Below are 13056 nucleotides of genomic sequence, written 5' to 3'. Positions count from 1 at the left end.
TTAAAAGATCACTCTTAAGAACTCTTCATGGAATGCTAAAAGAATTAAAATCCTCTAATTATTTCTGTCATGTAACTGAATCAGTGTTCATTATCTAGGAATCTAGGAATTACTGTTAGGTACAAAAGGATATGTCATGCATGTGTGCAGTAATGGCTGTATAGTGTCCTGGGAGCGTGTTTTTAATGGTAAAGATGCTTCTTTATTCTCATGCCCATACCTTCTTGTTCTCATAGAGGATCTAGACTACTGTGCTCAGATAGACATTCCTCTTACCCTACTGTTAGGGAGGGATGGGTGACCTCTAGGGCCTGAATCACAAAATAAAGATGGAGAAGCTCCTAAGGAACAAACTGAAGCAAATTGAGAGCCCTATATCATCTCCAAGTCTGCAAATAAATACCTCAATGAAAAGTGCCCTATTCAAGACCGACAGTAGGTAAATTATATAATACACAACCTGATGATTATACATACTGACAAAATGCAATTGATTCATTTACCTTAGCACTGATGATGTCTCAAGACAAAATGATTGATATCAGTAAAGCCCACCATATGCATGCACCTCACCACAATCTATAGCAGATGCTGAACAAACTGCCTCACTTATGTTTCTCTACCCTGGAAGAATCTTCCATCTTATATTTACAGACTGTGAGGCGACCCACTGGCAGGGAACATGAGGCTGCTCTGCAGGGCCCAGTGGAGCAGCCAGGTGAGCAGTTCTCCACGCCTGGAGGAGTCCTGCCAGATCTCTCCCCTGTCTTCTGCCAAAAGGCACTGTCAGCTCGCCACATGCTCTCTTCAAACTTCTGGCACTCAGATTCCCCACATTGAACTCATTTTCTTTCTGAACTTATATCCAAGTTTTTTTTTCCCTTATGTTATCAAGCCTCAGAGGAACAAAGCAAAAACAGGAGAGTGGAGAAAAACCATGGTAGAATGTGCCAGAAGGATAAAGAGAAGTAGGAAAAGTTTATCAAATGGCTGCCATTTGCTGGTGATTTTTTTTAAATCATCTTTTTATTAAAAGACATTACAATTGCCTAATACAAATACAGACAATGGAAATAGAGCAGGATCAAAGTACTCTTTCTCCTTTCTTAAAGGAAAAGACTACCCACTGGTAGCACTCAGCCTTTTCATTTTTCCTAGTTACTTCTCAACTCCCCCAACCCAATAAAAATAGTCAAATATAGCTGACATTACCTTGCTTTTGATTCTTAAAATTTAAAAGTTCATTTCTCACAAGATTTATTGACTTATACTATGTTCTATATTTTCCAAGTATACTCAGAATATTCTTAGGGCTAGAGCCAGCCTATTTGCTATCAATTTGATATTTCCAGCTTTGCAGAGCTCTCATCTGTATCTGTATGATTTGAAATCACCTGGAGATCCTAAAGCTCTCTCTCTACCTTTCTTGCATGGTGAGGTCACTTAACTCATTTATATCAAGATAAAATTAAGCTTTTAATACTTAAAAATGTGCTTCTCAGACTGTGGCTTATGCTGACGTATAATGGCCATGGGTAAACATATTCTTGGACTATCATTCTAGCTCAAAGATTTTGAGGTAAAGTACGCTTATAATAAAACACAGGCCTCTATGTTATAAAGTACAAAATACATATGGATTTTTTAAAGAAAGCACAAAACATTAAAGAAATTTCCACTTGCCCCTGGCTGCTTTGGGCTATCCTCACAAGCCACTCAAGGATATATTCATTCAACAGCACATATTTAATTGGCACCTGCTATATGCTGAGGAACTGTTCTAGGTGCTGGAAACAGCACAGAACAAAACAGAAAAAATCCATTTATCTTCCTAGGAGCCATGGAAAAAACAAACCAGAGCAGGAGAACAGGAAATGGGTATAGGCTGCCAGCCACAGGTGATGCAGGGGAGCTGCAATTTTCAGTAAATTAATAAAGAAAGGACTCACTGATAACATGGCATTTAAACAAGGATCTAAGGGAAGTGAAAAGGGGTCACCATGCAGAAGTCAGGGAGAAGAAAATTCTAGGAAAAGAGAAAAGCAAATGCAGGCGTCCTGTGGTATTTGCATTCGGGATATATTTTATGAAGAAAAAAGAAGCCGACTAAAATGAGGTGAGTTTCAAAAAGGCTAGAGAAAATGATATGAGGCTGGGGGAAGAATGGCACAGATATTGTGGGGTTTTTTGTAAGTCTGAATGAAATGGGAAGTTGTTGGAGGATTTTGAACAGAGGAATAACTTGATCAGATTTCTGCTATACTGAGAATAGACTGTAGTTGGAAAGATATTACACTAAGCCAGGCCACAGATGACAATGGCTTGGACTGTACCAGTAGCTGTGGAAATGATGAGAAGTGATCCAATTCTAGATATACTGCACCTGTATTTATTTTCTTTCTTTCTTTCTTTCTTTCTTTTTCTTTCTTTCTTTCCTTTCTTTCTTTCTTTTCTTTTCTTTTTCTTTCTTTCTTCTTTGTTTCTTTTATTGAAACAGGGTCTCACTCTGTCACTGAGGCTTCAGTGCAGTGGCACTATCACAGCTCAGCTCATTGCAGCCTTGACCTCCTGGACTCAGGTGATCCTGCCACTTCAGCCTCCCCAAGTAGCTGGGATTACAGGTGCACACCATCATGCCTGAGTAATTTTTGTATTTTTAGTAGAGATGGGGTTTTGCCATGTTGGCCAGGCTGGTCTCAAATTCCTGGCCTCAAGTGATCTGCCCACCTCAACCTCCCAAAGTGTTGGGATTACAGGTGTGAGCCATGGCACCTGGCCACCATTTTAAATTTTAGCCATTCTTATCAGTGAGTAGTGGTATTTCATACTTGTTTTTATTTGCATTTTCCTAATGGCTAATAATGTTAACATCTTTTCATGTTGTATTATCTTGCAATTGCTGCTGTAACTAATTACCACAGACTAAGTGATTTAAAGCAACACAAATTTATTATTTTATGGTTCTGGGGGTGTCAGAAAACTGAAATAGGTTTCACTGGGCTAAAAACAAGGTGTTTGCAGAACACAGCTCTGGAAGCATTGAGGGAGTATTTCTCTTTCTTCAATTTTGATTTTCCTGCTCCTGGAGCCTATGCACATTCTTTGGCATCTTCAAAGTCAGTAGCTTAGCATCTTCAGATCTCTCTCTGACTCAAGCTTCCTCTTCTGCCTGCCTCTTCTATATTAAAGAATGCTTGTGATTACATTGAGTCCACTCAGATCATCCAGGATAATCACTTAATTTTAAGGTGACCTGATTAGCAATCTTAATTCCATTAGCAACCTTAATTCCCCCTTGCCACATAATATTACACATTCCCAGATTTAAGGACATATTTGGCAGGGGAGAGGGATACATTAGTCTACTTACCACAGTGTGCTTTGTTCATCTTTTGCATAGTGTCAGTTCAAGTCTGTTGCTCATTTTTAAAAAATGTGTTGCTTGACTTTCTCTTGTTGAGTTTTGGGAGTTCTTTATATATACTAGGTACAAGTCCTTTGTGGGATATTTGAATTGGAAATATTTTCTCCATCATAGCTTTTTTATTCAAAATTGCTTAATGTTATCTTTCACAGAGCAGAAGCTTTTCATTTAGATGAAGACCAGGCTATCATTTTTTTTCTTTTACGGCTCATGCTTTTAATGTCATGTCTAAGAACTTCTTGCCTAAGACCAGGACACAAAGATTTTCTCCTGTGTTTTCTTGCAGAAATACATTTCACCTTTAGATCAGTGACCTATTTTCAGTTATTTTTTGTATAAGGTGTAAGTTTGATAGGTAGCTTGAATTTTTTTTTCGTATAGACGCCCAATTCTTCCAGTACCATTTGTTGAAAAAGACAGCCTTTTCTCTTTTGAATTGTCTTTAAACCTTGTCAAAAATCTATTGCCGTTTCTGTGAGGGTCTGTTTCTGGACTCTATTCTGCTATGTGTCTGTCCCTTCATCAATACTCCATTTTTTTTATTACTGTGGCTTTAAGGTAAATCTTAAAATGTGGTAGTGTGATTTCTCCAACTTTGTTCTTGTTTTCAAATTCATTTTGGCTATTCTATTCTGGGTCTTTGCCTTTCCATAAAAATTTTACTATCTGCTTGTCCATATCTACAAAAAGTCTTGCTGGGATTTTTTTGTGTTAATTCTACAGATTGATTTGGAGGGGGTAGGAATTAGCATCTTTAGCATGTTAAGTCACTCAATCTATAAGGTATGAGAATTTTATGTCTCTGTTTACTTAGGTCTTATTTTATCTCTTTGATGAGCCTTTATTAGCTTTCAGCATGAAGATCGCATATACTTTATATGATTTACATCTGTTGTATTTTTTGTAACTATTGCAAATGGCATTATATTCTCTTTTTTAAAATTAGAGATGAGGTTTCACTATGTTGCCCAGACTGAAGTGCAGTGGCTATTCACAGATGTAATCATAGCACACTACAGACCCACACTCCTTAGCTCAAGTGATCTACCTGCCTCAACCTCCCAAGTAGCTGGGACTACAGGAGTTACTGCGCTTGGCTTGGCATTGTATTCTTTATTTCCGTGTCCAATTATATATTCCTAGTTCACAGAAACATGATTGATTTTTGTGTGTTAGCCGTGTATTATGTAAACTTGATAAACTCACTCAATACCTCTGAGTTTTTTGGTAGATGACTGGGATTTTCTCAATAAACAATCATGTTGTTTACAAGTAAGAGTGGTTTTGCCTCTTTTCAATTTGTAAGCCACTTTTTTTTTTGTAGTCTTATTGTACTGGCTACGCATGCAATACAATAGTGAATAGGAATGATGACAATGGAGGTCCTTATCTTATTCCTAATCTTAAGAGGAAAGCATTCAGTTTCTCACCATTGAGTATGATGTTAGCTGTAGGTTTTTATAAACGCCCTTTATCAGATTGAGGAAGTTCCCTTCCTTTCCTGGTTTGCTGAGAGTTAATAACATGAAGGGATGATGAATTTTATTAAATTCTCTTTTACCTCAACTGACAAAGTCATGTGGTTTTTCTTCTTTAGATTGTTATTGTGATGAATTACATTAATTGGTTTTTAAATAACCAACTCTGCATTTCTGGGATAAACTGTACTTGGTCATGGTGTATTATTCTTTATATAGATTTCTAGTTTGATTCGGCAGTATTTTGTTGAGGCTTTTTATCTGTGTTCATGAGAGATACTGGTCTGTCATATTCTTTTTTGTATTGTCTTTGTTTGGTGTTAGTATTAGCACAAAATGGCCTCAAACGATGAGTAGAGGAGTAATTGCTTGTCTTCTTTTTTTCTGGAAGAGATTGTATGGAATTGATGTTATTTCTTCTTTAAATGGCTGCTACCATGCCCCAGTGAAATTTTCTGGATCTGGAGATTTATTTTTCAGTATGTAACCTTATGAACTTATGGAACACCATTATAGTAACTATTTTAATATCCATTCTGTGTTTGGATTGATTGATTTTTCACTTTAATATGTGCTGTATTTTTTTGTTTGTTTGTTTCTTTGCGTGCCTCATTATTTTTTGACTTGATGCCAGACATTACAAATTTTACTTTCTTGGGTACTAGATATTTTTGTATTTCTATAAATATCCTTGAGCTGTGTTCTGGGAGCAGTTAAGTTACTGAAATCAGTTTGAACCTTTGGGGTCTTAAAATGTGGTAGACAGGACCAAAGCCATGTTTGGTCTAGAGCTAATTGTACCCTTTTACTGAGGCGGGACCTTTCTGAGTAGACTACTTAATGTTCCATGACTTACAAAGTTTGTCACTTTGGCTGATGGGATAAGATACTATTCTCAGCCCTGTATGAGCACCGTGTACTCTTCTCTATAATTCTTTTGTGTAGTTCTTTCCCCAGGCCAGGTAATTTCCTCACACTTATGTATTGATTAGTATGCTGCTGGCTACTTTAAGGAAACCCTCTTGGGTGTCCAGAGTTGTCTTTCTGTATAGCTCTCTCCTTTCTGTTACTTTGTCCCAGAAATTCTGACTGTTTTTGTCTCCTTGGACTCTTGGCTTTGTCTACTCAATTCAGGGAATCTACTGAGCTCTACAGGTCTTCATACTTCCAAAGCTGTAGCCTAGGAACTCTATCAAGGCAGTAAGCTGGGGCAGTGTTGGGCCTTATCTGATGTGTTTCCTGAGTATACAGAATTGCTGCCCTTTTTTGCCTGATGTCCAATATCTTAAAAACCATGGTTTCATCTGACTTTTTGATTGTTTTAGACAGAATATTAAATCTGGTTCCTGTTAGTTCATCTTTGTCAGAAGCAGAAGTCTTGGTGCTGGGCTTTCAATACAGCTCTGCAATTACATAGAGCTAGCCAACTTTTGACTCCTTCTACGACAATGCAGTTAAGCACCTGTAATTCTGATTCCTCATCTCCCTACAACCTCCACAGCCATTTGGTTCCTAGAGGTTGAATGTGTTCCAATATTGTCTTATAATTTTCTCCCAAGTGGCTGACACTCATTTTGTGAGTTTGATACTGGCTGTTTTGATGTTAGCACCTGTGTAGGCAACGGTATCTATGTCAGGATTATTGCCTGAGTGAGAGGGAATATAAGATACTACTGATTGTGAGATGTATTCTGATTTCATATATGTTAAAGCATGAAAAGTTGTCCCTCTTGGAATCAATGAAATAGGGTATTTTGACAACAGAACTTTTTAACTGATTACATATAAAGATGAAGTAGAGGATGGCTCCAAGTTTTCTGGCCTAGGCAAATGGAAGGATGAAGTTCTCCAGATGGGAATGAGGAGGGCATCTTGTTTGGCCTGTCCAGTATATATCTTCTATTGTGCAATTACAGATAAACCAGGGAGAAAAATTGAAAGCCTCAGATGCTCAACTTCTTATTTTGTTGGATATATTTTAAGAGTAATAAAACTGTCATGAAGATGTAAAACATACCATTTAAACCTCCTCAAGATTGGCAGACTATTTTTATACATAGTCAATTGTATTTTAAAATGACTCTCTCATTTTTAAAAATAAAATAAAATAAAGTATCAGCTCCATAGGCATAGAGGGAAGAGTCTTTAAAAACATGAACTCATCAACGGATCTAAAAATAAGATAAACTCAGATATCAGAATAGGAAATTCTGTCTTTCAAAATATTATCCTCATCACCTTTCTCTGACACAGCTGTGAATCACGCAGAACATCCACATATGACAAGATTTTAAAATGAATATAAAATATTCTATATAGAAAGTTGTGTGATATACATATAGATAGATATTTTTTGAAGAATTCTTTTAGGTACAGTCCTTGGGAAGAATTTTCTTGAGAAAAGACATTTGCAACCCATATCTGTGAAATGACAGAATTTATGATTCCCATGGAAATTTTGTTCATTGAATGGAGAAATGGGTTATCTGGTATCTGAAGCAGATCATTTAGAATTGTTGATTAATAAGCTAGAAATATGTCCTGAAGACTGGCATCATGGTTCAGTCAACAAAGCCAGAATAGATTAGGGCAGATGCACTCAATCGTAAAACAGTGCGCCTTTGTAGGAAAGGGCACCCAGAGGAATGTGCAGCACGGTGGGAGAGGATGTGGCCCCTGCCTCGCCAGCTATACTAATGGCATTAATCACCAAGGAGGCAGGTGTTGCAACCAGATTGCTCTCACATCCTAAGAGATCTTAAACACCACTCTGTGCACAATATTGTAATAGATGCCAAGTAGAAGCATCTTCCAATCCATCCCAAATCATTGAGGATTTATCAGAAAGTGAGACAATTATTAATACATAAACAACTCAAAAGTGGCTTTTTATGAACATGCAGAAAATGAAATTTTTAATTGTTTTCCCTATTTTGTTTTTTGTTAAATTAAGAGTACTGTTCCTTAAAGTATGTCCTAAGATATATCAGCTGATTTTAACAGATGACACATAAGAAAAAGTTTTTATGGATAAACATGTTAGGTATACACGGGGTTAAATAGAGTGAAATGGGTTTCTTTGGTGCAGGGCTCCTAAAAAAATGAATGAATATGCTTTGGGAATTTCATCTGTGGGGTGTAGTATTTTGTATTTCCCCCATATTTTATCTTAGATCCCTTTTTCAGGACCATCTCGTGGGGCTAGTGCTTTGTTTATCTTCTTTGTCACTGAATCCCTAGTACCTAGCATGGAGCCTGACACTAAAAGACACTCCAAAAATATTTGTGGAATAAAGTAATGAATTTGCAGATCGTTTAATGTCTGGCCAGGGGTCCATCAGCCCTTTTCAGAATAATATATAAGAGAAGGCTGTGGCTCTTCCTACTTCTGTGCCATGTGCTGCCAACTGCTAGAGTTTGTACCAGCCTGAGTTGCTTCATTTCTCTTTGACTAGGTGAGTGCAAGGGGCATCAGAAAATACTATTTCACCTGGTCTACTTTCTCCATATACCCTCTTCCTCAACAACTTTCTAGGAGGTTCTTCTCCTCTCTTTTTTGGGGGTGTATGCAAATGTTACCACACCCTGTCTTCTTTAGGGAACATACAGATATTACAGCATCAGCCAAAAGCTAGGGTATTAATGCTTCAGTTTATGGAATGTGAGTCACTTCCCAGCAGAGCAAGAGGGAGGCTGCATGAGCTGTGTGTGGGTCAGAAGACTGCTGCTGAGCATGGCAGGGCCAAACAGAAAGCTTTCCTTTTACTTGCACTTTATTTGACCTGTGGGTAAACAAAGACTTTCTATTTCTAGAAAGTCCCATTGTTTTAACTGCTTTGAGTTTCTTTTGCAAACTTAAAAAGTCATGTCTTTATGCAAGGCGTTTAAAGCTCTGTAGGCCCAGTCTCAGCCGGGTGTGGTGGCTCACTCCAGTAATCCCAGCATTTTGGGAGGCCGAGGCGGGTGGATCACAAGGTCAGGAGTTCAAGACCTGCCTGGCCAAGATGGTGAAACCCCGTCTCTACTAAAAATACAAAAATTAGCCGGGCTGCAGTGGCAGAAGTCTGTAATCCCAGCTACTTGAGGCTGAGGCAGGAGAATCACTTGAACCCAGGGGGCGGAGGTTGCAGTGAGTCAAGATCACAATCACGCCACTGCACTCTAGCCTGGGTAACAAAGTGAGACTCCATCTCAAAAAACAAACAAACCAAAAAAGCTCTGTAGGCCTAATCTTAACTTTTTTTTTTTTTTTTTGGTTCCTTTTCTATATTCCCCTTACACTTTTTTTCTGTTGTTGTTCTTATATACCACAAATTCTTAGCTCTCTGAAATTCAACAATGTATGACATTAAAAACAGCTATAAGATTTTATTATGAGTGGAATATTCAACTTTGTAGAGAACTCGATAATGTAACCTCTCCGGGGAAGGAATTGGGAGCATATGATTCTTTTTTCTCATTCAACAGGTAATGTGCTAGGGGCCTTGGAGAGTTGAAACACAATTTTAAAAAAAATAGTTTTTCAATCCCTGTCCTTTAAGAGATTTGGGGTAGAGAGAGGAAAATAATGTTTACAGAATACTTACTGTGTTCCAGGCTATACATCCCTATATCTAGATTCATGTCTATATTTATATCTAGTCACGACAATAGTATAAGGCAAGTTTTGTTTTCCCTGTTTTACAAATGAGGAAACTGAAGATCAGAGAAGTCAGGTAACTTCTGAGATTCACTAATTTAAACTAAATTCTCCTAAAGATAGGATGATAATATTAAGGTTCAGAGAAATTGAGTAACAATTGGGATTATCTTATTTAACCTAAATCCTTCCAATGATACGATAATTATGTACACTGTTAAAAAAAATATGTCTGAACAGGCCAGGTGCAGTGGCTTACCCATGCAATCCCAGCACTTTGGGAGGCCGAGGCAGGTGGATCTCTTGAGTTCAGGAGTTCAAGACAAGCGTGGGCAACATGGCAAAACCACATCTCTACAAAATTACAAAAACCATCTGGGCGTAGTGGTGTGCACCTGCAGTCTCAGCTACTTGGGGTGCTGAAGTAGGAGGATCTCTTGAGCCCGGGAAGCTAAGGCTGCAGTGAGCTGTGATCACACTGTGATAGCGAGACCCTATCTCAAAATAATAATAATAATAAGGGCTGAGTGCAGTGGCTCACGCCTGTAATCCCAGCACTTTGGGAGGCTGAGGTGAGCGGATCATGAGGTCAGGAGTTCGAGACCAGTCTGGCCAATATAGTAAAACCCCATCTCAACTAAAAATACAAAAATTAGTCGGGCGTGATGGTGGGCGCCTGTAATCCCAGCTACTTGGGAGGCTGAGGCAGAAGAATTGCTTGAACCCAGGAAACAGAGGTTGCAGTTGAGCCAAGATCACACCACTGCACTCCAGCCTGGGTGACAGAGCGAGATTCCTCAAAAAAAAAAAAAAAAAAGAATATGTAAAAATATATGTATATATTTTTATATATATTAAATATGTATGTAAATATATATTTAATATATATAAATATGTATATAAATATATATTTAATATATATATTAAATAAAAAAGATAAGTATGAACAAAGAATCACACAGGGCTTCTGAATATGCTGGTAAATATTTTAAAACCTGCCTTTCTCTTGTCTTCTGAAGTGCCTTTCTATCCATTTGATCTTGGACTATGCATTGTACTTCCCAGAAATTTCATTTCTTCATCAGAAAATCCTCTGTGCCGATGTCAGAAGTTTTGGGTGAGGGAGTAAATAGTATAATTTAGGTGAAATTTAAACTCTGCAGTACCATAAAAATATAAGATATTGTCATTACAAATGGAGTTCTGATTAAGAATGCCTATGATGTATTTGAGATGCATGTAATATAGCTCTAATTTTTAAAAATGTCTGCGTCTAATGAATTTAAGCTCAATTTATAAATAGAGTGAAAAGAAATCTATTATAAAGTGATCTGTGGTTCAGTCAATTTCTAAAAAAAATTTTAAAATAGGGTATAGTGTAGAGAAATGTTAAGAAACACTTATGGGGTGCTTACTACATATAGTATTAGGAATAGATATTGTGAAGGATATTTAAGAACTAGAAGGCATGATTTCTGCCCCTGGGGTGTTCAGAGCATACCAATATATCTTCACTTCTCTTACCTGTTCTACTCATCCAAGATACTCTGCTGGAGAGAAGTCCAGATTTTGATGTAATAAATTCATCCTTTAAACATTATAATGAATTTTTATGTTTTAATTCAGCACAAGTGTTTTTGATCATATAAGACCAGATTTTAAAATCGAAAATGAAAACTTGCAAACCAATTTTTCAGTATATCAAAATTCCTATTTTTTAAAAGGCCAAATCCTCTAGGAGTTAACTAGTGACTAGCATCTTTGGCATATTTTATTTTGAGCAAAGTGAAAATGTTGATTTCTAAATATTGGCCTTCACATTTCAAACACTTAAAAAAAACTGTAGTTTTTAAGGTATGTAAGTCTGTGCCTTTATTTAGAAGGCAATCAATAATTTTGTGTCAAGTGACATGCTTTTAAGATTTTGCTTTGTTTCTCTCTAGCGGATGATACTGTGGTTGCAATTCCCTATGGAAGTAGACATATTCGCCTTGTCTTAAAAGGTCCTGATCACTTATGTAAGTAACTCCATTGTTTTCCTTTGGGAATTGGGAATTGTAGTCATTATTATTTATTTTGTGTTCCCAGAAAAGATTAAAACACAAGAATACAAATCTTTCTACTCTATCATAATATGATATTTTGAGTGCTTCTGTTTATCTTTTAGTTGCCTGATGAGATGGCAGAAACCCCTGTAGTAATTATCTTTAACCACAGTCATCCTGAAAAATACAAAATAGATGCTCCTAATGGGTTGTTCATGGGTTAAGCACATGTTTATGCTCTTGTGAGTGTTATATCTCATTCTCTTTCTTCTTCCTTTCCAATCTCAATCTTTTTTTGCCTTGCCTCTCCTTTTTTCTTCTTTCTTCTAACCCCCTTCTCTTTTCTTCCTTCATTCTCTTTTTCTACCTACTTTCATGTTTCATTACTTCCGTCAATCCAGAGGAACATAGAAACACCAAACAACCTTAACATTGTAGCATTTAAAGAAAACCATCATGGTGTAACTAAGCATCCCATGTTTTAAAGAAAATTCAGGGCCCTCATATCTTAAAGATAGCTACTGGGATTCAGGATTGAATGGTAATCATAACCCCAAAGATCAAATGGCAGCATGGCTCCTCCAGGGTTTGTGCAAAAATCGATCTTCAATCATGCCAAGGCAGCAGTACAGAGCCACCTATTTCTTATTATTTAGTGTTGTTTAGATACAGACCTGTAAATTACAAGAAGAAAATTATAGGCTATAAACAAAGAAGAGGATGGGAGGGGATATGGTAGCATTTTCTATAAAATTCAGTTTCACTGAAAGGCTTCACTTCAGTTGGTTCCTTGAGCATTTCTGATTTCCTCCACTGTGATTGTTCCTGGGTTTCCACAAAGCCATCTATCGTCTGTCCTTTCTCCCCTCCTACACAAATGCCTGTGAAACCAATTTAGATAGCAAGTATTATTTTTTAGTAGTTGGATTATGAATGAAATCACGCTAAAAAGGCAAACAAGAGGAAGACAAATTGAAGCCCATAAAAGTCAAGATAGCCTACAGTAGTCTTTCTAGATATAAAAATAAATAAATGTCATGGAAGAGGTGGGATTTGAAAGGCCTTGTGAAGTAAAAGAATAAGTAAGGTACAGTTCAGACAAAACCAGAAAATGCTGATTAAGTCACCTTCTATGGATTCAAGTTTGTTTCTAATCCTGAACAACCTTGTAAAATATAGTGTTCACATGTCAAAAGATAATGTATGTGTGTGTATTATTACCACTCAAATGATTCATTTTTTCCCCATTTGAGAATTGGAGAGGACTAACTCTCCACTAACTCTCCACTCAACTAACTCTCCACTCAAAAATAGTACTTTTGTGAGCAGTAACAGATACTGAAATAAAATATTCAGGCCAAGATCATCACCAAGTGGGGGACTGACTCTTCATTGCGGAAGAAAGAACCCATAGGAGTAGATTTAAGGGGGAAATTTATTTTTATAAATGTATTAGTCTCCTAGATTTCC

At 37.1% G+C, this 13056-nt stretch overlaps 1 protein-coding gene across 3 annotated transcripts in view; it reads left to right on the top strand.

The window, feature by feature from the left end:
• Positions 1 to 13056, top strand: part of ADAMTSL1 (ADAMTS like 1) — a 1021291-nt gene that overhangs the window by 732182 nt on the left and 276053 nt on the right. For all 3 annotated transcript variants that reach the window (XM_034967210.2, XM_063594468.1, XM_003822608.5), the window contains one exon: positions 11485 to 11559. In XM_034967210.2, the coding sequence (XP_034823101.1) occupies positions 11485 to 11559 (75 nt within the window). The remainder of the gene's footprint in view (positions 1 to 11484; positions 11560 to 13056) is intronic.

This window comes from Pan paniscus, chromosome 11, assembly GCF_029289425.2.
Source record: "Pan paniscus chromosome 11, NHGRI_mPanPan1-v2.0_pri, whole genome shotgun sequence".
NCBI classification, from domain to species: domain Eukaryota; kingdom Metazoa; phylum Chordata; class Mammalia; order Primates; family Hominidae; genus Pan; species Pan paniscus.
The sequence above is the reverse complement of the archived record's forward strand: the minus strand, read 5'-3'. Positions and strand labels throughout refer to the sequence as shown.